The sequence below is a fragment of the Sphaerodactylus townsendi genome, linkage group LG08 (genome assembly GCF_021028975.2).
Source record: "Sphaerodactylus townsendi isolate TG3544 linkage group LG08, MPM_Stown_v2.3, whole genome shotgun sequence".
NCBI lineage: Eukaryota > Metazoa > Chordata > Lepidosauria > Squamata > Sphaerodactylidae > Sphaerodactylus > Sphaerodactylus townsendi.
The window spans coordinates 24,973,186-24,998,470 of NC_059432.1; the positions used below are offsets into that span (position 1 = coordinate 24,973,186).

Sequence of the window (25,285 nt, forward strand, 5' to 3'; positions counted from 1 at the left end):
TTCACATCATCGTGGCTTTTTTGTTGCCATAGTTGAGCAATGAAGAAGAAGAAGAAGAAGAGTTTGGATTTATATCCCCTCTTTCTCTCCTGCAGGAGACTCAAAGGGGCTTACAATCTCCTTGCCCTTCCCCCCTCACAACAAACACCCTGTGAGGTAGGTGAGGCTGAGAGAGCTCCGAGAAGCTGTGACTAGCCCAAGGTCACCCAGCTGGCATGTGTGGGAGTGTACAGGCTAATCTGAATTCCCCAGATAAGCCTCCACAGCTCAGGTGGCAGAGCTGGGAATCAAACTCGGTTCCTCCAGATTAGATACACGAGCTCTTAACCTCCTACGCCACTGCTGCAATGGCATTATAATGTTGCTTTGAGCCCCAAAGCAAAACAAAAAGCTTATGTGAAATTAACAATATGTGGAGTGAAGGGGAGGGAGGGGGCATTCCTTTTTGTGAAAATTGAAGGAGAACCTTCCTTTCTGGACACGTTTGAAATATTTCCCTAATAATGACACAGTGGGAATGATCCTTAAAATGTATTAGCAAAGGAAGCAGGCTGCTCAACATTATGTGATTCCCCTGCCCCACTCCGACCTCCTGCTCCCACAGACAGCACCAGAGTTGCTGAAATGGAGCAAAAAGGTCTCTGGTGGGATCAACTCTGGAATCATTCAGTTTCACCCATTCCTTGCTGTGCTGCTCTCCTCAAATGGCTTTTCCATTGCATCCAGTGTCACATCATTTATTTTTTTGTTTGCAAAACAGGTGAATATCTAGCCACCCAGATTGTTTGGGGCTTTAAACTTTAGTACCAGGACCTTGAACCTAATCCAGTCTTCTGCTTGGAACCAATGCAGCTGACGGAGCACTAGTTGGATATGTGATTTCCATAGTGTCCCCGTAAGGACTCGTGCAGCTGCATTGTGGACAAATAGTAACCTTCAGAACAGTCTAAAGGGCAACCCTGCATAGAATGAGTTGCAGTAGTCTATTCTGGAGGGGACCGTTGCATGAATCTCTGTTGCAGGGTTGGCTTGACAGTCTGCATAAGTGTTAATTGCACCCTGTTCAGAGCTGGGAGCTGGCATCTCCCCGTTCTCCCCGGCCCAACCGTAGGATCTCCTTAATCATACAGAATAAACAACTTAAAGGCCACACTGCACCTAGGCACTTGTTAAACATTTGATGAATTACATTAACACTTGACCTGTTGAATCGTATAGTGGAAAATTCTTGACCTGTTGAATTACGTCTACTCTTGATCTGTTGAATTGCACTGTGGAGTGCATAATATTGTGGAATGTTACAATATTGTAACAAATCTGACCTTAATCCCTTGAACTGATGCATTCCATATACCAGAAGAAATGCCGGTGTTTCTGCGTTGAACTTGTACATCACCATTTTCGTTGACCCTCCCTAGGTGTAGTTACTATTAGGTGTATAGGGCACCCTAGGAAGCCAACAGATACAGCCCCGACCAATAAATATGAGGCATTACACTTTTCTGCAATGTCCACTACATAATACTTAGTTGGATTGGACTGGATTGGATTTTTAATTTCTATACAGCCCTCCCCTCAGTGTGGTGAACAATAATGAACAAGCAATAAGCATAACAATATAGTGGTAATCATAACATCAATAACAGCAATAGAACAATATCACTAAAACATACAATATAAACAATATAATAACATTCCATAACACGATATAATCCATATAACAATACCACAGCTCTCCATAACATTACAATATCATAATGTCACAATATTATAGTATCTTCACACCATAAAAGAATGTTCAAAATCAATATTTCATCTTCCAGGCTTCCAATTCTGAAAGGTATGATTGTGTCGATTTTTAGTAGGATGACTGGCTTTACTTGCATAAGATCACATGTTCAATCCTTGGCACCCCAGTTAGAGAGATGGTGTTGGGAATCCCTAGATCAGATTCTGGAGAGGCAAAGTAAACAGTACTAAGGTAGACTAATTTTTTTGCCGTATGAAACAGCTCCACATGTTAATTTGTCTTCAGCATTGATATACATGGTTCTGCCACACATGGCTGTGACATTCCACATGGGTCTTTCGAGCACTGTTTCTCAATGTGACACCTGCCCCCTGTTCCAGGACTGGCAGGTGGTTTCTACTTAGAAGCAGCTGCTACTGAACGAATGGGTGAGCCTTTCTGTAGGTCTCATACCAGGGATGAATGTGCATAAGGCTGCTTTGATTGATGGTAATTGTGACTGTGGTTCTCTGTGAGCTGCACAGTGAGTTCTGTCTGGCCACATACAGTCATGTCTGCTCCCTGGACCATCTTTGTCTTACAAAGATCATCCAAAGCACCAACAAAACTTTCAACCATGTTAGCGGGAAACTCCTTCAGAGCTGTGAAGAAACCATTCCCAGCCATTCCCAGATGGCAAATAAAACTGCTTGTACCATGCAGGATGTTGTATCTGGGAACTGGCACAAACCTCTCTTAAATCACTTGATATCATTTGACTTCAGAGTTGCATTTCAGCAGCTACATATTTTCCCAAGTAAATGAACAGTGTTGATAGGATGTTATGAGGCTATAATCTATGTGGTGTAAATGGTCTTTACAGGACTAAGGGTTTGAGTGTAAATATATTATAAAAGGGCAATATAATATCAGGTTGGATGGGTGACACTGTAACCATGCCAGCCCTCTTGAAATAAAAATCACCCCGTACTTCTAAAGGGTGCTATCACACACACTTAATAATGCACTTTCAATCCATTTTGCAGCTGGATTTTGCTGTGTGAACTGGCATATTCCAGGTGAGAAAGACAGACTATAGATGATATAAATAAACAAATGATCACTATAGTATTGTCGAAGGCTTTCACGGCTGGAATCACTGGGGTGCTGTGTGGTTTCCGGGCTGTATGGCCGTGTTCTAGCAGCATTCTGTCCTGACGTTTCGCCCGCATCTGTGGCTGGCATCAGATCCTCTGAAGATGCCAGCCACAGATGTGGGCAAAACGTCAGGAGAGAATGCTGCTAGAACATGGCCATACAGCCCGGAAACCACACAGCACCCCAGATCACTATAGTGCTTTTAAAAGTGGACTAAAAGTGCATTCTTATTTGTGTAAGAGTGTTATTTTTTGTGATTTTCAGATTTTATTTGTACAACAAATGAACCAATGCTCCAAGGCAAAAATGGAATACCTCTTACTGAGTTTGTTGTGATGATTTATTCTATTAGCCTAAATTAATTTAAATTATTTTATTAGCCTGATTGGCTTTGTGACTATCTGATGTTAGAGGGGTTCTGAAATTAGTGGGCATGCGCACAAGAGTTTGTGGCAGGATGCCAAATGTGCCAGATCAGATAGATTATTTATAGCAAGATTAAAGGAGAAACTGAGTTGGTCCTACTGTACAGTAGCAGAAGAAAAGTTTTACTTAATGCAGCTCCGTTAGTGCAAGAGCTACTGCTTGGATTGAGCTGTGACTTTTCATTTCTCATCAGTATCATTATGGTTTGACTGAATAAAATAATTAACGGTAGGGTTTGCTGACATGTGTCTTCCACAATATCTTTCTCAGGTAGAAACACAAGCCAGGGCACGTTCACCTTGGCGCTCTTCTATTTCTCCTTGCACAAGAGCCCTTGCAAGAGTGGAAAAATTATGTGGGATTCAACCTGATGTGTTGTGGATACTTCAAGAAAGGTTTTTTACAGGCAATATTTTATTGTGGTTTGTTAAAAAGTTTTTATTTATTTATTCGATTTTATAGGCCGCCTCATCCCCAAAGGGCTCTAGGGAGCTCACAACAATCCCAAAACAACCACATAATAAATCAATTAATCCAATAGGGTACATAAACCATCTAAAAACAATAATAAATTATATTAAAATTCAATGCAGCAAATAACTTTAGCACAACAGCACAGCGCATGAATGAATTGGAGGCACCTGATCTAAAAGGCCGGGAGGGGCTGGCAGCGCTGAAAGATGGAAGCAGCAGCGCTACCAAAGATGGTAAATGTGGTGGGCGTTACAAGGGGGCAGCCAATCCGCGGCCAGCCTCATCAAAGGCCCGGTGGATATTTTGAATAATATCAGACATGGAGAGACTAGAAGATGCTTACTAAAAGGGTGGTGGTGGGGGGATAACAGTAGCAAAAGCTTCTGACCATTGGAAGGATGTCATGACTCTGAACTGTAGCGATCGTTCCCCCGTAAACATGTCTAGAAAGTTTTTTTAAGAGGGCAATTTGGTTTTCAGAAATGTATTGCTTGTGAATATGTATATGTATTATTTGCATACCTCAAGACCCTGTTTATTTATTTTGAAAATACATATTCTGCCTCCCAAGGACCTGCTTGATGTTCTGGCCAAATCTGTGGTTGACCAAAGTGACCTGTTGGGTTGTAGAACAGAAACTTCGCTTTAGATGCATTTAACGATTAATTGTTTAAAGCTGTTTTTTGTCACGAAATCCAAGGACTGCTAGGCAGCTGAAAGAGCTCTACAAGTGCTCTTTTGCTTCAAAATGTAATTTTCATCCATTAGGAGGCCTCCAACGGATTAATCTCTATTAGATTATAGCAGATTATAGCATGTTACAAACAGAGATTATATTTTCCAGGGTGTTACGAAGTTGTCTGTAGAACATGGACATAAAAGAAGTCTGATTTTGAACAGCGAAGCAAGACTGTGCTTGAAAGCATAGAATGCTCTTCATGCTTTAAAATAACTAGGATGTGTGACAGTTTTTTCCTCAGTCTGTTGCAATGCTACCGGTGTGGCTAGCAAAAGGAAATTTCACAAAGCATGAGTTGTCAAGGTCTTGCGGTGTTTCTTTTAGCAGAGTGTTTGGGGTGTTCATTTTGTGGCGGGTGCCATATACTTAAGACCTTGTAGTTAAGGCTGATATATTTCAGGGCTGCTGCCTCCATGGGAGAGATTCTTCAGTTCATTGTGCCTGTAGCTTATTTTTATCCAGAGAAGAATTAGGATTTGTCATGCAAGGGGTGTCAGTTCTCTGTCCTAGTCTTCCAGCCTTTTGCATCATCCATAGTTAATAAACTTCTTCAGCTCCCTTCCCAAATTCTGTCATTTGATAAAAATGCTGAAGGCACAGAAAAAGACATTGTGTAGTCATTTTGTGACTGTAAGTGACTACAATCCATAATCCAAGAGGAGTGCCCTAGAAATTCTTGCATTGTTTCAGTGGTGTAGTGCCAAGGGGGGGGGGGGGTGCATGGCGCAACAAGCGTGCACTGGTGTGAGGGCGTGGCAGGGGCTCGGAGCGCAGTTCCCCCTCACTCTGGCACTGCACTGTGTACAGGATGTTGGGAATGACTTCCGAAACTGCATTGCTTCATGGGTACTCCTGCAAATGTTGCAGTAAGTGGATGATTTGCACCATGAAGTCTTGATCTGAGCCATGATGGTCAGGCCTGGATTATGGTAAACCTTGCTTGATTCCAGATCTGTTTTGGTTGTTCTCCATGTCAGTTCAAGGTATGTTGATGGAGATGGAGCCTGAAGTGTCTTTAGTATTGCTCTGTTGACCTAACTAAAGGCCAGCTTCTATACTGGACCTGACTAATCCAGTAGCTTCATAGGTCCTGTCAATTGCAGGGGATAATGTTGTAGTCCCACCAGTTCTACTCTGAAGAAGGTCTTGAGACTTGAGTGCGTACAACCCCGATAACTCACTACACTGGACCAGCATGTAGCAGTGTTTAAGAGATGCAGACTCTAATCTGGAGAACTGGGTTTGATCTCCCACTCCTCCATGTGAGCAGCTGACTCTTATCTGGTGAACTGGATTTGTATCCCTGCTTCTCCACATGAAGCCTGCTGGGTGACCTTGGGGTAGTCACAGTTCTCTCAGAACTCTCTCAGCCCCACCTACCTCACAAGATGTTTGTTGTGGGGAGAGGAAGGGAAACAGGTTTGTAAGCTGCCTTAAGAAAGATAGGGTATAAATACAAACTTATCTTCTTCATTGTTTTCAGTTCACAGCTTCAGAGTCTGAGACATGAGGTTAGTTTGACCTCTTGTGTGTGTGACATCCAGTTGCTGTCTAGTTGGCAAGAGGGAAACAATGACTGTTTTTCACAGGGAGTACAGAGTTCCATCTAGTTCAGTGGTGGCGAACCATCTAGTTCAGTGAGTACAGAGTTCCATCTAGTTCAGTGGTGGCAGGGGCTGATGGGAATTGTAGTCCATGAACATCTGGAGTGCCATAGGTTTGCCACCACGGATCTAGTTTATTTTGTCCCTATTGAACGTGAATGGGATGCTGTTGGGCAAGGTGGAATGGGCTGGGTATATGTGGTATCAATGGTACTTCCAGCGGAGAAAGGGGTACAGACTTAAACTTGGAGTTGTCTGGATCCTCCAGAAAAAATGTAGAGTTAAAAGTAAAACAATCAAGAACTAGTGCATAAAAAAGGACCTGTCTCGGAACTATTATGAGGTTTAATCTATTTTATTTCCGTTGTGCTTCTTGTAAAGCCTCCTTCATAATTCTGAGGCGAGGTTATTGGAATGTACTTTACTTGGGACTGCCTTTAATAGTGTTCTGGAACCTCGGGGAGCTGAGCTGTAGATACAATTTATATTTCATTGGTAAGTATTTATTTTTATCTCACTTTTCCATGAAAAGGACCGATATAGAAGATGCTTAAGTTTTCCTGGCATCTCCTGATAAAGGACCTCAGGGAGGAGGAGTTACGAAAGCCCCTTCTGTGGCTGAGACACTGTAGAGCTGTTGCCAGTCAGACAATACTGAATTAGCTGGGCGAATGGTCTGGTTCAGTTTAAGGCAACTTCAGAAGATTATAGAAGTTTCAGTAGCTACAAAAGCCTGTGGGATTGTGCGCCAGTGCTCAATTGCTTGCACTTGCTGTTTCTTACTTCCAGTCTCAATTTGAAATTCTGGTGCTCATCTATTAAAATAAATGGCTTGTGGACCAGCATATCCAAGCTAAATCTAGTGTGAGAATCAATGTGGCATAGTGGTTGGAATGTCAGACCAGGATCTGAGGTTCAAACCCCCATTCTGCCTTGGAAGCTTGCTGGATGATGTTGGGAAAGTCACTTTAGCCCAGGGGTAGGGAACCTGCGGCTCTCCAGATGTTCAGGAACTACAATTCCCATCAGCCCCTACCAGCATGGCCAATTGGCCATGCTGACAGAGGCTGATGGGAATTGTAGTTCCTGAACATCTGGAGAGCCGCAGGTTCCCTACCCCTGCTTTAGCCCAACCTACCTCACAGGATGGCTATTGTGAGGATAAAATGAAGGAAGGTAAAGCAGTATTGTAAATCTGTTTGAGTCCCCATGGTGGGGGGGGGGGGGAGCAGGATATAAATAAAGTTTGTGGTTCCATTGTGGAATTTAACTGGGAGCACCATGTAACACTTACAGTACACTACTTTGGGAGATGCACATTTTTGGTTGCTCGTAAACTCAGACATGTCCTTCCCTGAAGGTCTGGCAGAGGCCAAGTGTGAGTGATTTCTGGAAATGCTATAGTACTTTTCAATTCACGTTGGCTTTTGGTGATCAGAGTGGATTAGATGGTTCTCAGCAATGTATTTGCTTCAAATGTTGCCGTAGATCCCCCAAACGACCAAGTTCATGTAATGTTGTACAAGATCTGACCTGTGTTTGTTTCTGTCTCCTCCTCAGATTGATAAATACCTGTATTCCATGCGACTCTCTGATGAGACTCTGTTGGATATTATGACTCGCTTCAGGCAGGAGATGCAGAATGGGCTTTCCAGAGACTTTAATCCAACAGCCACGGTCAAGATGCTGCCTACATTTGTGAGGTCTATTCCTGATGGCTCAGGTAAGGATTGTGTCTCCTGTGGTGCATAGTTGCCATTTATAAAAACATCTGATGCCCTAAAACACAAAAAGAGTTCCTCGGTTATTACAACTAATGCAATATATGTGTTAGTGGGTAGGTTACAGATAGTTGCCCAGCTTTGTTGGTGTCTAGGTTTAGTTTAGGTTTATCCTATCTGTTAGGTTTACTCTATTTATCTAGCAGAGCTGGACCCACCTTTGGTGGGAGGTTTAGTTTAGTCAGGCTTTGGGTGAGGGGAGGTTGGCAGAGTCATGGGGACACCAAATTTGGGGCTAGGGATCCCAGTGCTGATGGGACGGGGAAGATATTGCGGTAGGCGGTGGCCATATGATAGAAGGCGCACAAGATATGGCTATGCTCTTTCGCCTTTTGACCTCCGACCTATCCCGAAGTACGAAGGTGGCTGGGATCAGGGATACTCTGTTTCTTCTTTGGTGTTGATCAACGCCAGGTCCATTAACAACAAGACTAAGGTGCTCCAGGATTTTCTTGGGGCCCAGCAGGTGGACCTGGCGTGTGTCACCGAAACCTGGGTGCGCGAAGGTGAGACCGTCGCCTTGTGCGAGGTCGCGCCACCAGGTTTCGCGTGTCTCCATCAATCGCCTTGTAACACGGGGCGGGGGGGGGGGGGGTGGCTGTGTTCATCCGTGAATCTATCCCTTTTAGGGCAGCCCCCGTCCCGGAGATCGCCGGCATGGAATGCGTCGGCCTCGAGTGGCTGGCCGTGGAGAGGCTGGCCGTTCTTCTGGTGTACCGGTTGCCTAGCGCACCGGGAGACGGCCTGCCGCGGCTACATGGAGGTGGTGTCAGACTCACGCTGCGGTTCCCAGGCTTATTGTCTTGGGGGGGACTTCAACGTCCATGTCGACGCCGCCTCATGTACGGTGGCTGCGGAGCTAGTGTCATCCATGGCGACGCTAGGCCTCTCCTTAATAAATTCCGGCCCCACCCATGAGGCCGGGCATACGCTGGACTTGGTCTTCGGGTCGGGGGTAAATCTGGTCGTATCCTCTGTTAGCAGAGTGCCGTGGTCCGACCATTATGCCCTGAAAGTCCGGGTGGACTCTCCGCAACACCCCTGTCTAGGCGACGGGCCAATTTATGCCCGCCCGCGAAGACTTATGGATCCACTTGGCTTCCTGAATGCTCTGCAGGACCCTGAACCCGCCGGCACACTCGAGCAGGTGGAGGACTGGAACGCCCGGCTCTCCGATGCCATCGAGGCTGTTGCCCCCCGGCGGCCTCTACGCCCCCGTTCTCGGCGTGCTCCCTGGTATACTGAGGAGTTGCGCCCGCTGAAAGCGAGGTGCTTAAGAGCGTCTAGAGCGAGTGTGGAGGAAATCTCGTGACGAGGCCACGCAAACATCTTATAGAGGCGTTTATGAAAACCCGCGAGGTGGCGCACGAAGCGAGGCGAAGAGAGCTTTCTTCTCCTCCTCTCTCGCATCCGCCAGCTAGCTCGCCCGGCACAATTATTTCGTATAATTTGGACTTTGACCTCCCTATCGGCGACGTCTTCAAATTCCCAATTGAGCATCAGCTGTGAGGCCTTTATGAGCTTTTATGACAAGGTCGCGTCACTCCGCCCAGGACTTTCCCCCCACGTTGGATACAAATTAGTGAACTGGAGGCTCCCCTTGCCGTCTTCAGGCCCCTTTGTTTGGCCCAGTTTTCCTTTGCTCTCTGAAGCCGCTTTCGTCGACAGGACCTTAGCTGCTGTTAGACCTACTACATTTGTCCTTCTGGATCCGCAGGCCCATCCTGGCTTTGTAAAACCTGCAGGGTGGAGCTACGACCCCATCTGTTGAGTATCATCAATGGCTCCCTCGAAAGCAAGGAGTCTTCCGGATGGGTTGAAGGAGGCAGGGGTCCGCCCACTCTTAAAAAGACCAGAGTTAAATCCGAGAGCTCTGGCCAATTACTGCCCCGTTTCGAATCTTTCGTTTCTGGGAAGGTAATTGAGAGAGTGGTGTTGGAGCAGCTTCAAAGGTTTCCTGGATGACACATCGGCTTTCGATAGCCCTTCCAGTCCGGCTTCCGTGCTTGGGCGGATCGCCCGACGGAGACTGTTCTCAAATTAGCCCGTCACAGACACGCTCCGTATTCCAGCTCGACCGAGGGCGGATCGGGCGCTGCTGGTATTGTTAGATGCTTACTGCAGCGTTTGATGTGAGTCGCACCACGACCTTTTGACCCACCGCCTGGCCAGCTTCTGGGAGTGCGGGGCACTGTCCTTCAATGGATTGCCTCCGGCTACCCGGGGTTGAAGTCAGCAAGTGAGGTCGCGAGGGGATCAGGCCTCCCGGAAGTGCCCGCAGATTGCGGTGTACCCCAGGGGGCTTTATTATCCCCGCTGCTATTTAATATCTATATGCGACCCCTTGCTCGACTGGTACGGAGTTTTGGGCTGACCTGTCACCAGTACGCTGATGACACGCAGCTCATTCTGCTGATGGAGGGGGGAGCAGTCACCGCCCCTGCGGCTCTCCAGCACTGTTTGGAGGCGGTTGCTGGTTGGTTGCGGCAGAGCAGGTTAAAACTGAATCCATCGAAGACGGAGATCCTCTGGCTTGGCCACGGGGGGGAGGACAGGATTTTCCAGCCACCGGTGTGGGAGGGGGTCACATTGGCGCCGACCCCCTCTGTGCGCAGCCTGGGGGTCCACCTGGATTTGTCTCTCTCAATGGAGACCCAGGTGGCCCATACAACCCGGGCTGCCTTTTTCCGTCTTCGTCAGGCCCGGAGGCTGGCTCCTTTCCTCTCCCAAGCAGACCTAGCCACTGTGATCCATGCAACGGTCACCTCCAGATTAGACTATTGTAACTCGCTCTATGCGGGTCTTCCCTTGCGTTTGATCCGGAGACTAAAAGGCTGGTCCAGCACTGCAGCTTGGCGCTGGGTGACTACTTACAGGCAGCACCATCTATGATCATATTCAGCCTGTATTACGCCAGCTGCACTGGCTCCCGGTGGAGTTCCGGATCATCTTCAAGGTGCTGAGGTGTTGACCTTCAAGGCCTTATGCTGCCTGGGGCCCTCGTACCGCCGAGACCGCATGCGCCCGACATGTCCCTTGCACGGCCTCTCCGGCTCAACAGGAGGCTAATTTATTAGTGGTCCCTGGCCCCTCAATGATGCGGCTGGCCTTCCACAGCTGTGGGCCAGGGCTTTTACGGCCCTGACCCTGGCCTGGTGGAACACCTCCCTCCGGCAGTATCTGGGCCCCTCGCGCGGGATTTTAATGCGTTCCGCAGGGCCTGTAAAACGGAGTTGTTCCGCCGGGCCTTTGGAGAGATCAGCCGCTGAAATGGTGCCCAGCCGGCCTGTCATCTAGGCTACCATCTAATGTGGCTCGCCACCCCCCCCCCCCCGTTGTGGTCCCCCCCGCTTTTCCCTGGGAGAATTTTAATGAAAAACGGGGCTGGTCAGACGCCTCCCTATTAATACTATTATCAGTATTGTGTTACCGCTGTTTTAAAGATTTTAATAATTTATTTATTATGTTTTAAGTTGTTGTACACCGCCCAGAGCCCCTAGGGCTGTGGTGGCGAACCTTTGGCACTCCAGATGTTATGGACTACAATTCCCATCAGCCCCTGCCAGCATGGCCAATTGGCCCTAGGGGATGGGGCGGTATAAAAGTTTAAACAATAAATAAATAAAAATAAATAAATATATGCCCTGGAGTTGTGTTCCTAGAGAGAGATGGTGTGGTACAGTGAGTAAGCTCTTATACTAGGACAGTGGTGGCGAACCTATGGCACGGGTGCCAGAGATGGCACTCAGAGCCCTTTCTGTGGGCATGCGCGCACAGAGTTTGTCCGGGGGGGCGGGGGAGGGACGAAAGTGTGATTCTTTACCTGGGAGTAAGCTCGGTTGCTGGCAATGGGGCTTGCTTCTAAGTAAACCCTGCTAGGGTCGTGATTCGCCTGTTCGAAGCATTGCACAGTTGCTTCACCAAGCTTACTCCCGAGTAACACGTGCCATAGAGCCAATTTTCTAAACTAAAACCTCAGTATTCAGGTTAAATTGCCGTGTTGGCACTTTGCGATAAATAAATGGGGTTTGGGTTGCAATTTGGGCACTCAGTCTCGAAAAGGTTCACTATCACTGTACTAGGATTTGGGAGATCTGAGTTCAACCCCCCCCCCCTTCTGTGAAAGTTTGCTGGGTGACCATGGGCTAGTGATACTCTTGCACAGGTTCACCTATATTGTAGGCTTTTTGTGAGCATAGAATGAGAATGAAAGAACCGGAAATGTTGCTGTGACCTTGAAGGAAGGGTGGGATAAAATGTACTAGACAGATTGGTAAGAGAAGACCACGTGTTAATTCTGTTTGCACCTATCTTTACCTGTTGTAAAGTGGAAGGCATTTTTTGGCTGGATTTTCAAAGACTTTCCTGGCCAGAATCAACCTGCTGTTTTGGATTTTTCAGACCTTGAGCCTGTAGTCTGATAGATTTTGCTCTTAACATTTTGCCTAAATCCTTGGCAGCCATAGATGCGGGCAAAACATTAGTAGCAAATATTACCAGACCATGGCTACATAGCCCCAAAACCTCACAATAGCCAGCTATTGTTTGAAAATATTGGTCTGGCATGAGCATTCCAGACTAATTTGAAAATGGGTTGACCTTAAATGTTAGCTTTGTGGCTACCCAGCTACACTACTGTTTGACAAATATTTCAGGATGCTAATTAAGCAGGAAGAACCTCTATTTGATGTGTAAACTCTTTAGCATGAAGAAAAGCATGCCTCTCTGCTGACGGGGATGTCTGTTTTCAGTTTGCAGACAGCATTAATTTACTGCATATTAGCAGAAAGGACATTTCCTAAAGTGCAGCATTTGTTTGAAATGTGTTCTAGGGTTCATTTACTCTTGAAGAAGGCCATCTGCTATAGTGTTTATTTTCAGGGTTTCTCTCCCCCCCCCCCCCAAAGGTAATGGCTCAGTTCAAACAAACGATGGGCTATAATGATGAAGATTATTTGTACATCTCACTTAATATCAGATGCTTGTACTGAAGAGCGAAGTTTAATTGTTTTCATTCAGAGAACATTCTAAGCCTTGTTTTCAAGCTTGAAATAAATGTTAGCCTACGTATTTGATGCACCAAGCTGTTGCAGTTCATGACCAGAAATCCCCAATCTGTGGTCTCTTGAGACATTTCTGAACAGTCTTTTTAAAAAGCAGTGGCAATGTTGGATTGGATTTGATCATATTTTTTCACTCAATCTCACCTAATTCCCCTCCCATGCGAAATCCCTCTTCCCATGTGCAGGTTCCATGATCCTCAGCATAGCTTTTTTGGTGGAAAAGATTGTTGGATCCAACCCTGTGTTTATATTCTTGTTTCCCATTACATAATCTTCAGTATTTTTGTACGCTAAGTATACAATCAGCATTTTTATCTTGTTCCAAAGACTGTGTTAGTTGGTTATCTGTTCGCTAAACTGATAAGGATTGCTGGCTTTGTTTGTTTGTTCTGATAGACTGAGGTAAATGTCATCCCCTTGGGCCGATCAAATATATTTGCCATGTCAAAAGGTAATTGCTGATAGTAAAACTTTCAGTGCTAAGTACATAATTTTGTTTAGTTAGTGGTGAAAAGTCATTTTAAATATGGGTACTTTGATGTTTAAGCAGTGATCTGTCTCTTCCAAAACAGAGAAAGGGGATTTCATTGCATTGGATCTTGGTGGATCTTACTTTCGCATTTTGCGAGTGAAAGTCTCTCATGAGAAAAGGCAAACGGTGCAAATGGAGACAGAGATTTATGACACTCCAGAAGATTACATGCATGGCAGTGGAACACGGGTAAGGATCCTTTTAAAGAGTGCTCCATTGAATTCCTTTTTAAAGCTTTTGCATCATATTTATGAAACCAAGGTATCTCTGGGATTTACCGTAATCTATATTTTAATTAATAATAGGTAGAAACTGAACATTCAAGAGAACTAAAATACTTAGAAATAGTTTCATATGGACTTAGACTTTGTATTTTAACATCAATTTCACTTTGCTGTCATTATGTTGGGAAGAAGGCTTTTTTTCTTTACCCCCCCCCCATTTGTTAAGCAAATACCATTGGTTTAAAACAGTACTGAGTACATCACACCCTACTTACCTGTCCATGGATACCTGTTCTGAGAACACCAAAGGTAGGCTCATGATGATATCTAGCTACAAAACCCATAACTGAATTATGAATGGAGCAGCCTGTAGGCAAAAATTAATCCACCCAATGCTTATGTCAGATGGGTTTCTCAGGCATGGTTGGAGGACACAAGAGCATGAGAGAAATTGCATCTGGAGGGGAAAATGCAATTGTTCTACCACTTCTACCACTTGTACCTTCCAAAGAATGTATTATATCCTCACTTGATATGTGTGCAGAGAGGCCTATGTTTGCAGACCTCGAGTTCTGCTGAGTGGATAATTTACGTGTATAAATTCTGGAGAAAGTAACAATTTAATTCTGCAGTTGTGTACCGTACATACTCGTGTATAAGCTGACTCGTGTATAAGCCGAGGCACCTAATTTTACTACCAAAACCTGGGAAAGTGTATTGACTTGCGTATAAGCCGAAGGTGGGAAGCCGGGAGGCAGAGGGAGCTCCTTATTTGGGCAGTGTCTCCCCCTGATGTCATTGCCCAAATCAGGAGCTCCCTCCACCTCTGGGCTGGGTTTGAGGAAGCCCAGCCTGCGGGAGGTGGAGGGAGCTCCTTATTTGGGCAATGACATCAGGGGGAGTCACTGCCCAAATAAGGAGCTCCCTCTTCTTCCTGGGATTTGAGGAAGCCCAGCCAGCCAGGGTTCCCCTTCACCCTCCCAGGAGGGCAGCAACAAGTGGCTTGTGCAGCCGCAGGGAGGCTGTGCCGGCCACGCCCCCAGCCTCGGCAGAGGCCTGAAGAGCCAGCTGGTAAGCAGTGACTCGTGTATAAGCTGAGGGGGCATTTTTCAGCCTTAAAACAGGGCTGAAAAACTTGGCTTATATGCAAATATATACGGTAATTGGTATCTTAATTCTTTGAAGTGTTGTCTGACTTACCCATATTAATGCTTGACTGGACTTTTAAACATTGGGATTCGTGAAGACATTCACAGCTGAATCTCTGTTTTTAGAAGGACATTTTCTTCTTTTACCTGTTCAACCAATTTTTCAGTTGTCCATCAGCACTTTAGATGTAATGAGACGATTGCAGAGCATCAACCGAATCCAAAGCAAATCAGTTTCTGCCTTCAATTTTTAGGAGAGTTTTAGGGAGAGGAGTGTTCTAAATGGGATCTAGGCTAAAATTCTCAATCAATAGGGTAGGACATTCTTAGAAGCTCTGAAGAGCCTCCGTATCTGTCCGACTCCTCTTTAAAGAGGGGGATCTCTTTGGCCCCCCTTTTGGCCACAGCTTGATCTGCATATCAAACAAAGCTTTTCGTAGCAATGGGATAAAGTTTCTCACCTGCTAATGGTTTGCACCACAAACTAGTGTAAGAACCACAGCTGCAGGGATCTGATGAAAACTTGGCAACTCTGTTGTCCTTCTGCCCAGTTCTCACTGATGGGGCAAAGCCTGGATCTAAGCGGCACAATTTCAGACTACAGGTGACTGAATCTTCCTCCATGCAGACATGATTCCTTTCATGCAGAAAACTGGATGTCAGAGGAAAGGGTTACTCTTCTCCCAGACACGACAGCAGGGGAGAAATTTTTTACAGCACTGCCATCCAGTCCATCTTTGAAAGAGCCAATCAGCACCTGCTGTCTAAATTGATATCATCCAGAAGCAGGTTCACCCTCTCATCTACCTACGGCAGTGGTGGCGAACCTCTGGCACTCCAGATGTTATGGACTACAATTCCCAATTGGCCATGCTGGCAGAGGCTGATGGGAATTGTAGTCCATAACATCTGGAGTGCCAAAGGTTCGCCACCACGGACCTACGGGTTGTAAAAAGTTGGCTGAAGAACCTGGGTTTGGATTGGTGTATGCTAAACAAACAGTTGCTTTTAAAACATAGTCGCAATTGCAAAAATAACAAAGCAGGAATAAAGTAGGAGTATGTTTGTATGTGCATGAAAGAAATGGACTTTCTGAGATAAACCTTCTCTGCCTCCCTGATTCTTTGCTTTCTAATCTGGCACATTCAGTTTCAGTCTCAGCTGCCTTTCTGCACTGTTGCAAATACTTGGAAGTGTAGAAGTACTTTGAAGATCAATTCATTGAAACTGTTTCTGGTCCTAGGGTTACCAACCTCCAGGTGGGGTCTGGATATCTTCCCGTATTACAAAGGCTGTGTGGCGTTTTACCCTGCTGAGGTCCCTCTTATTCCCAAACCCTGTCCTCCCCAGGCTCTACCCCAAAATCCCCAAGTATTTCCCTGCCCCGAGCTGGAAACCCAACTATTTCCCAAGCAAGCAATTTTTTTGCACACAATAAGACTAGCAATCATAGACTGGGGTGCTGTGTGGTTTCCGGGCTGTATGGCCGTGTTCTAGCATTCGTTCCTGACGTTTTGCCTGCATCTGTGGCTGGCATCTTCAGAGGAAGATTTTCTGGGAGAGTTACAGGTATTGGATTCTGTTACCACCGATGCTGCTGTGGGTCGATTGCACCTTACAAACGTCCATTTCCATTTCTTTTGCTTTTCTCAGGCCCCGTCTCAAGGAGTGTTGAGTCCCAGCAGCCTGGCTGTTGAGCCTAGAGGCCGGCTAGAAGGGCTATTGGAGATTGCTGTTGTAAAGCAGCCTACTCAGAGCAAGCAGATCTCAGGCTTGTCGGTTCTCTTCTAGCCACTTGGCCCTCTAAAACATCGACGTGGCTGCTTCAGCTTGCAGATGCAGCATTGTTAGACGCCTGAACTAGTTCTGTTGGTTTTGATTACTGTGAAAGGTCAGGTTTGATGGCGCTGTGGTCAAAGGTCTGATCTTGCACCAATTCTGCTTTGGGTAACTAATCACACTCTGATTTCTGTGACTAATACCTATTCGTGCTGTTTACGAATTACAATAGACAGATTATTTGTATTTTATTAAATTTTTATACCACCCCTCTCTTTTTGGGATCGGGACGGTTTCCAACAAAACTATATATATCATAAATTCACATAATAAATATAATAAAACCTATAAAAAAGTTAAAACTACATAATTTCTACAAATCCTGTGGTTATAAAGCATCTAAATTTCACCTAAACTGGCTAAAAATAAAGAGGAGGGAGAAAGTGTAGGGGAGACTAAAGGTGGTAGCTGTTGCTACCTCGACCGTATGCCTGGTAGAACATCTCCATCTTACAGGCCTTGAAAAATTGCATTAAGTCCCACAGGGCCCTGGACTCCTAAGAAAGACAGTTCTACCAGGCTGGGGTCCAGGTTGAGGCCAGCCAGACTTCTCTTGAGCCAGGGACCACAAGTAATTTTTCACTTGAGTGTCCGTCAGAAGATGGGGGACTGCATTACCCCATATGTCCCAACTCGACCTCTGCGCTCGGCAGAGGCCAGTTTACTGGAGGTCCCCGGCCCCTCAATGACGTGGTTGGCCTCCACTCGAGCCAGGGCCTTCACGGCTCTGGCACCGGCCTGGTGGAACACTCTCCCTCCAGCTGTCCGGGCCCTGTGGGACCTTGGGGATTTCCGCAGGGCCTGTAAGACTGAGTTGTTCCACCGGGGCCTTTGGAGAGACTGGCCGCTGAGGGTGCCCCTTACCCCTCCTCTTTACCCCCATGGGCCCTAATACCATCAGGACCCATTATTTCGCATTAGGAGGGTTTCGTAAGGGGGCGGGCAATGCTTTAAGATATGACTGTTGTTTTAATTATATGTATGTTTTTAGCTGATGTTTTATCTGTACACCGCCCTGAGCCCTTCGGGGATAGGGTGGTATACTAAATGTAAATAATAATAATAATAATAATAATGATAATGATGATGATGATGTAATGAGAGAGATGGTCCTGCAAGTACATTGGCCCCAGACCGTTTAGGGCTTTGTACATCAGTACTTAAAACCTTGAACCTGATCTGGTACTCCACCTGGAGCCAATGCAGCAGATAGAGCACAGGTTGAATATATGACCACCACGGAACTCCAGTTAGGACCCTCACTGCTGCATCCTGGAACAGGGGGAGTTTCTGGAGCAGGCCCAAGGGTAACCCTGTGTAAAGCAAGTTGCACTAATCTAGCCTAGAGGTGACTGTTGCATGGATCACGGTGGCTAAGTTGCCATGGGACAGATAGGGTGGCAGTGGTTTCGCCTGGTGAAGATGGTGGAACGCTGTGCAAGTGGCATAATTCACCTTAGCCTACATCGAAAGGAGGCATCAGGGAATAAGGCTAGGCTTTTGATGGTCAACGCAGAAACAAGCTGCACTTGTTGAGAGTTGGCAGCTGATTTCATTAATTATATGAATGAAGATTTTTTTTAAAGGTTAGAATGATAGTTGGTACTGGATGGATGGTTTTTAGAAGCCAGTGACAAAATGTTAATCCTGACTCATGAAGAAACTACAATGTATTTTGTTCAGTGGAATTCTTCACTACAAATTGGGTTTTAATAAGAATCTGGGTCATGCACCATGACCTTTGCCTACTTGTCCAACAGATCAGTAAAATAAGTAAAATTGCAATGCAGGATTATTTAATATGGGCAATTTCATTGGAGATCAAATTGATGACATGTGGCAATGGTTTTTAAACTTTCAGCTCCAGAGAGCAACGAATATAACCTTTGACTTTTCTTGAAAACTCAAGTGTCAGTTGCACTATCTGTAATGGGAAAGGAGGCCCATTGTGCCGACAGTGACGCTTGTAGGATTAGGCTCTAGGAGACTGACACCCAGAGCCCATGTCAGTGTTACCAGTTGGCTTATCTTGTGTCATTATTTCTTATGCAATCTCTAGGGAAATTTTGGCCATTAAAACCCAACAAACATAAAAAGAGCCATACTGGGTCACATCAAAGGTCCATGTGGACCAAACGCTCTCCCCTTTGATTGCCCTGTAGCAACTGGCATTCAGGGAAACATGACCTGTGAACATGGAGGTCCCATTTTGCTGTTATAGCATGCGCTCTACCACACCTATCAGGAAGAAGGGGCAGATCAGATCAGCTGTTTCCTGTTTATAATGCGATGGGGAATTTGTTTAGATGGCATGGTGGTGGAAAGTGCTATCAAATCACAGCTGACTTGTGGCCATCAAGTGGGATTTTCAAGGCAAGAGACATTCAGAGGTGATTTGCCATTGCCTGCCTCCATGTCGCAACCCTGGTATTTGTTGGAGGTCTCTCATACCAATACTTGTCATGGTTGACCCTGTTTAGCTTCTGAGATCTGACAAGATCAGACGAGGCTTGGGCTATCCAGGTCAGATTGGATGGTACCAGACCACAAGTAAAATGGAAGGAGCGGCTTTTTGGCCCTGCATTCCTCTTATCACCAAAGGTGGCAGCTTGATGATCCCGTCGGTGACTTTTTGGAAAGTAATCCAAACATCACAGAGGTTTCACCCAACCCATTGAAAGGGCCTGGAAATAATTGCACAGGAAATGAGCAAAGCATGATGAGAAAAGAAAGGATTTTTTTCTTTTAAATATAAAGGTTTGCAGTGTTTTGATTTAGCTTGGTAAGAAGATAGGAGGAGGAGGATACATCAGTGGAGCTTTTCTGATGCTGCCTGTCCTGACCACGCTATCGTGCTTGTGCTTCCCTTTCTCACGTTAGCATCATTGCACTCATCATACCTGTTTCATAACGTGGAAGGAACTGCAGCATTAGTCATATAAAGAGGAGTGCGTAGCTTGCCTACATAATGCAGCAGCTGGGAAAAACACACAAACAACTTCATATGTTAACTATTAAACACCATTTGGGTGTGTGCTTTTAAAGAATGAGAGGAGACATTTTTGTTCTTCGGGGGTCAGCATCCTGATTTGGGTCATGATTTCAAAAGCATTTAGGAGCCACAAACTGAAGCTAGAACCAGGGGACATTCATTGAAAATGCTGGGGGGAAGAATTAGGACTAATAAAAGGAAACACTTCTTCACGCAACGTGTGATTGGTGTTTGGAATATGCTGCCACAGGAGGTGGTGATGGCCACTAACCTGGATAGCTTTAAAAGGGGCTTGGACAGATTTATGGAGGAGAAGTCGATTTATGGCTACCAATCTTGATACTCTTTGATCTGAGATTGCAAATGCCTTAACAGACCAGGTGCTCGGGAGCAGCAGCCGCAGAAGGCCATTGCTTTCACATCCTGCATGTGAGCTCCCAAAGGCACCTGGTGGGCCACTGCGAGTAGCAGAGAGCTGGACTAGATGGACTCTGGTCTGATCCAGCTGGCTTGTTCTTATGTTCTTATGAAGCTGCGTGTTAAAAGGAAAGGAACTGCTTGGAATATCTAGTCCTTGGTTGTCTAAAACTGAAAACTACATTCCATGTTACTAAAATGAATTCAGTATAATTAAATCTCTGCTAAATGTAGAGCACCTCTGTGATATCTAAAAACATTTATTAAATAAGGAACATGAATTTTTCAGCATTATAATATCTGCTAATTGTATCTGAAAAGTAACTTATTAGTGCTAGCTTTCCCCTTCGTGCAAAAATGGGTCAGGCTTGTAATTGTAGCTACTCGTACATAGATATATTAACCTGCCAATGAGTATCTCCACCCTAAATCGTATGTACAATGTAAATATTTATAATGATTTCCATTTTTGAGTCTTGCATGTGGTACAAATGTAATGTTGTGATCTCCTAACAAAGGAGAACTAGAGTAAACTAGAGGCTTCACTGTCCTGTTTATAATCCCTGTGTTTTTGGTAAAACCTACTTCTAGTTACATTTGGGTGCAGTTGCAGCTGTCTTTCTTGTTATAACTCCCATGAGGATTGTTCACAGAAAAGTCTGCTGAGCACTGTGGCTCAAAAGGAGGACCTTTTTTCCTGTGTGGGCATTTATTGAAATACATATCAATTGCCTTGATTCTCAAATGATGTTTACAGTGCGGCCACCAAAAGAAAGAAGCTAATAGTATGGATTCTGTATCTGCTTTTCAGGGATTTTTTCCCCCCAATAGGAGCCATAATTAAAATTTTCATCTGTTCTTCTAACATAATTTTATTTCCTTGCTTTTGCTTAGCTTTTTGACCATGTTGCTGAATGTTTAGGAGATTTCATGGAAAAACGAGAAATCAAGGACAAGAAGTTACCTGTTGGCTTCACATTTTCTTTCCCGTGTCGACAATCCAAGCTAGACGAGGTAAGAGCATATTAAAGGTTTAATACAGGTTAGAAAAGCCAGGTTTACGTTTGAAGAAAGGTGTTTGACTGAGTGCTGCTGCTGAGCCTTGCTACATGGCTGCTGTTGATTATGATAATGCAATATGGTATCTAAAATACTTAACAGTTGAGTTTGAACTTCATCTCTTAGTGGAGATCTGCCTTTTCCCAGCATGTCACACCAGGAAATGGTCACCAAGTTAGGGACACTGTATGCAAGGGTTGCATTGTAAGTTAGAACAGCACCATCAGTTGGATTACTGCCGGCAAGACGTAATCATTATCACCCTAAAAGGGAACAGCTGGTGCTGATACAGGAAAGGGTAGATAAGCACAGGGGAGGAAGGGGAACGGCAGAAGCTCTTTTGTCCTTCGTGCAAGGAGGGTGGTAGTTTAGTTAGGGCATGTAGCCCTTGTTTTATTCAGTACTGAAATGGTTTCTAACCGGTAGTGCAAGATTGTTTTTCTGTTCCTGTTTTTAACTGCTGTGAATAAAAGTGGTCGGACTGTGACATTGCCAGCAATTAGGGTTTTTTTTCCTTTCATCCTCGTCTGTGAAAGTGTTTCATGGAGAAGGCTGCTTTGGGAGAGGGGAGAGAGAGAGAGAGAGAGAGCGCCTTCTAGAGAAGCTTGTGGGCTGTTCGCTGTCCAGTTTGCAAGACTGCACGAACACCAGAATAGAGGGCTTGGCTTGTACAGACACCTGGTTGAGACTTTGCTTAGCTCTGCATAAGACGGGATTGGTAAATGAATGAGCTAAAACACACATTCACTTAAGCATGATTTTGGTGATTCCATAATTGTAGTGGTCCAAAAATGGTGTTATCGCAGTTGTAATAAATGGGAGCAACTGGGTCTTCATGTACTTTTGATACACAGGTTGCTTTTTCCTTGTGGACTTAGACAAGTCTGCATGAGAAGATCTGACAGTGTTGCTGCATGTGTGAAGTGATCCATAGTTCATTTTTATCAGAAACTGGGAAAAGGGGGTCTGCAGTGAGACAAAAGCAATATTGTTTTTAAGGTACCATATTATAACTGTTTAATTTTGTTAGGGTTACCTGATAACGTGGACGAAACGCTTCAAAGCAAGTGGCGTGGAGGGAGCTGACGTGGTACAGTTGCTCAACAAAGCAATCAGGAAACGTGGGGTAAAGTTATCTTTTAAATGCACGTGCATTTATCTCATAGATATAAAATAGTTGATTGGGTCAAATGTTGTGCTCCTAAGATGCTTTCATTGTTAATTTTTATTATGTTGGGCTTCGTAGTTTCCTGCCAGTGACACTTCAGAATTCTGAGATCTGGGGCGGGCAGACATTTCAGTCTGAGGGTCACATTTGGATACCTGCCTGCTTTTGAAGGCTGTGAATGCTGGTTCTTCTTGATGCTAGTTCTTCTGGAAACAGAAAGAAGTGGTGCAATGGTTGGAATCCTCAGAAGTGGACAGAAATCCAGATGTGGTCCTCTACCCCATTCTGCCATTCTTAACGGCCCTTGAGCTGTGTTTAGGGTTGCCTGCTCCAGGTTGGGAAATACTTGGAGATTTGCGGGGGTGGAGTCTGAGAAGAGTTTGGGAAGGGGAAGGATTTTAATGGGGTATAATGCCATAGAGTCCACCCTCCACTTGGGTATAATGCCACAGAGTCCCAACTTTCTTCAGGTGAACTGAACGCTATTGCCTGGAGATCAGTTGTAATATTGGGGGTTCTCCAGCCACCACCTGGAGGTTGGCAATACTGTGCATTACTTTTTGGAAGACTTGGCCTGCTAGCCAGCATTACAATCTGGTTGGCTGGCGCTCTAAGAAATCATGAAGCAGTTTGAGAGCTTCTGTGTAGTTGACCCTTGGCCATACTTTACCTACCCATTATTAATGTATCTGTTTATTTCATGGTATTTCCATTACGGAAAAAATCATGAAAAGTATTCAGAGTCCCATCACCTTGGGGCTCTACAACCCTCTAGGGCAGTGGTGGCAAACCTTTGGCACTCCAGATGTTATGGACTACAATTCCCATCAGCCCCTACAATTGGCCATGTTGGCAGGGGCTGATGGGAATTGTAGTCCATAACATCTGGGGGGGGGGGGGGTGGGGGGGGGGGGGGGCGGGGGGGGGGGGGGGTGGGGGGGGGGGGGGGTGGGGGGGGGGGGGGGTGGGGGGGGGGGGGGGTGGGGGGGGGGGGGGGTGGGGGGGGGGGGGGGTGGGGGGGGGGGGGGGTGGGGGGGGGGGGGGGTGGGGGGGGGGGGGGGTGGGGGGGGGGGGGGGTGGGGGGGGGGGGGGGTGGGGGGGGGGGGGGGTGGGGGGGGGGGGGGGTGGGGGGGGGGGGGGGTGGGGGGGGGGGGGGGTGGGGGGGGGGGGGGGTGGGGGGGGGGGGGGGTGGGGGGGGGGGGGGGTGGGGGGGGGGGGGGGTGGGGGGGGGGGGGGGTGGGGGGGGGGGGGGGTGGGGGGGGGGGGGGGTGGGGGGGGGGGGGGGTGGGGGGGGGGGGGGGTGGGGGGGGGGGGGGGTGGGGGGGGGGGGGGGTGGGGGGGGGGGGGGGTGGGGGGGGGGGGGGGTGGGGGGGGGGGGGGGTGGGGGGGGGGGGGGGTGGGGGGGGGGGGGGGTGGGGGGGGGGGGGGGTGGGGGGGGGGGGGGGTGGGGGGGGGGGGGGGTGGGGGGGGGGGGGGGTGGGGGGGGGGGGGGGTGGGGGGGGGGGGGGGTGGGGGGGGGGGGGGGTGGGGGGGGGGGGGGGTGGGGGGGGGGGGGGGTGGGGGGGGGGGGGGGTGGGGGGGGGGGGGGGTGGGGGGGGGGGGGGGTGGGGGGGGGGGGGGGTGGGGGGGGGGGGGGGTGGGGGGGGGGGGGGGTGGGGGGGGGGGGGGGTGGGGGGGGGGGGGGGTGGGGGGGGGGGGGGGTGGGGGGGGGGGGGGGTGGGGGGGGGGGGGGGTGGGGGGGGGGGGGGGTGGGGGGGGGGGGGGGTGGGGGGGGGGGGGGGTGGGGGGGGGGGGGGGTGGGGGGGGGGGGGGGTGGGGGGGGGGGGGGGTGGGGGGGGGGGGGGGTGGGGGGGGGGGGGGGTGGGGGGGGGGGGGGGTGGGGGGGGGGGGGGGTGGGGGGGGGGGGGGGTGGGGGGGGGGGGGGGTGGGGGGGGGGGGGGGTGGGGGGGGGGGGGGGTGGGGGGGGGGGGGGGTGGGGGGGGGGGGGGGTGGGGGGGGGGGGGGGTGGGGGGGGGGGGGGGTGGGGGGGGGGGGGGGTGGGGGGGGGGGGGGGTGGGGGGGGGGGGGGGTGGGGGGGGGGGGGGGTGGGGGGGGGGGGGGGTGGGGGGGGGGGGGGGTGGGGGGGGGGGGGGGTGGGGGGGGGGGGGGGTGGGGGGGGGGGGGGGTGGGGGGGGGGGGGGGTGGGGGGGGGGGGGGGTGGGGGGGGGGGGGGGTGGGGGGGGGGGGGGGTGGGGGGGGGGGGGGGTGGGGGGGGGGGGGGGTGGGGGGGGGGGGGGGTGGGGGGGGGGGGGGGTGGGGGGGGGGGGGGGTGGGGGGGGGGGGGGGTGGGGGGGGGGGGGGGTGGGGGGGGGGGGGGGTGGGGGGGGGGGGGGGTGGGGGGGGGGGGGGGTGGGGGGGGGGGGGGGTGGGGGGGGGGGGGGGTGGGGGGGGGGGGGGGTGGGGGGGGGGGGGGGTGGGGGGGGGGGGGGGTGGGGGGGGGGGGGGGTGGGGGGGGGGGGGGGTGGGGGGGGGGGGGGGTGGGGGGGGGGGGGGGTGGGGGGGGGGGGGGGTGGGGGGGGGGGGGGGTGGGGGGGGGGGGGGGTGGGGGGGGGGGGGGGTGGGGGGGGGGGGGGGTGGGGGGGGGGGGGGGTGGGGGGGGGGGGGGGTGGGGGGGGGGGGGGGTGGGGGGGGGGGGGGGTGGGGGGGGGGGGGGGTGGGGGGGGGGGGGGGTGGGGGGGGGGGGGGGTGGGGGGGGGGGGGGGTGGGGGGGGGGGGGGGTGGGGGGGGGGGGGGGTGGGGGGGGGGGGGGGTGGGGGGGGGGGGGGGTGGGGGGGGGGGGGGGTGGGGGGGGGGGGGGGTGGGGGGGGGGGGGGGTGGGGGGGGGGGGGGGTGGGGGGGGGGGGGGGTGGGGGGGGGGGGGGGTGGGGGGGGGGGGGGGTGGGGGGGGGGGGGG

At 49.2% G+C, this 25,285-nt stretch overlaps 1 protein-coding gene across 1 annotated transcript in view; it reads left to right on the top strand.

Annotated features, from left to right (window-relative positions):
- Positions 1-25,285, top strand: part of LOC125437547 (hexokinase-1-like) — a 51,686-nt gene that overhangs the window by 5,442 nt on the left and 20,959 nt on the right. Inside the window, exons 2-5 of the mRNA XM_048505211.1 lie at positions 7,691-7,853; positions 13,547-13,695; positions 21,021-21,140; positions 22,216-22,311. Of these exons, the coding sequence (XP_048361168.1) occupies positions 7,691-7,853; positions 13,547-13,695; positions 21,021-21,140; positions 22,216-22,311 (528 nt within the window). The remainder of the gene's footprint in view (positions 1-7,690; positions 7,854-13,546; positions 13,696-21,020; positions 21,141-22,215; positions 22,312-25,285) is intronic.